The 248-nt window shown below is 67.7% G+C and overlaps 1 protein-coding gene across 1 annotated transcript in view; it reads right to left on the reverse strand.

The window, feature by feature from the left end:
• Positions 1–248, reverse strand: part of LOC104409683 (1-phosphatidylinositol 4,5-bisphosphate phosphodiesterase delta-3-like) — a gene marked incomplete at its 3' end in the record, with an annotated part of 5,373 nt that overhangs the window by 708 nt on the left and 4,417 nt on the right. The window contains 2 exon segments of the mRNA XM_010019620.1: positions 1–94; positions 171–245. The exon segment at positions 1–94 is cut by the window's left edge and continues 8 nt beyond it. Coding sequence (XP_010017922.1) covers positions 1–94; positions 171–245 — 169 coding nt within the window.

A 248-nucleotide genomic window follows, 5' to 3' on the forward strand; every position in this document is an offset into this window, starting at 1 on the left:
GGGGGCTGCAGCCCGGCCCCGCAGCCCCCGTTGCCCAGGAAGCGCCCAGTGTTCAGGTCCATCTCGTATCCCGGCGTCTGGAAGTTCAGTGCCACTGTGGGGACAGGGGATGGGTGTCAGCGCAGGTGGTGGCTCCAGGGGGGCCCAGGGGGTGTCCCCAGGGGTCTCACCCAGCTGGCAGCCGGCGTTCCACATCTCCTGGGGGTTGTAGTTGGAGGAGTTCATCTTCAGGCCCAGCGGGAACAACC

This window comes from Nestor notabilis, unplaced genomic scaffold, assembly GCF_000696875.1.
Source record: "Nestor notabilis isolate BGI_N333 unplaced genomic scaffold, ASM69687v1 scaffold19598, whole genome shotgun sequence".
Lineage (NCBI taxonomy): Eukaryota > Metazoa > Chordata > Aves > Psittaciformes > Psittacidae > Nestor > Nestor notabilis.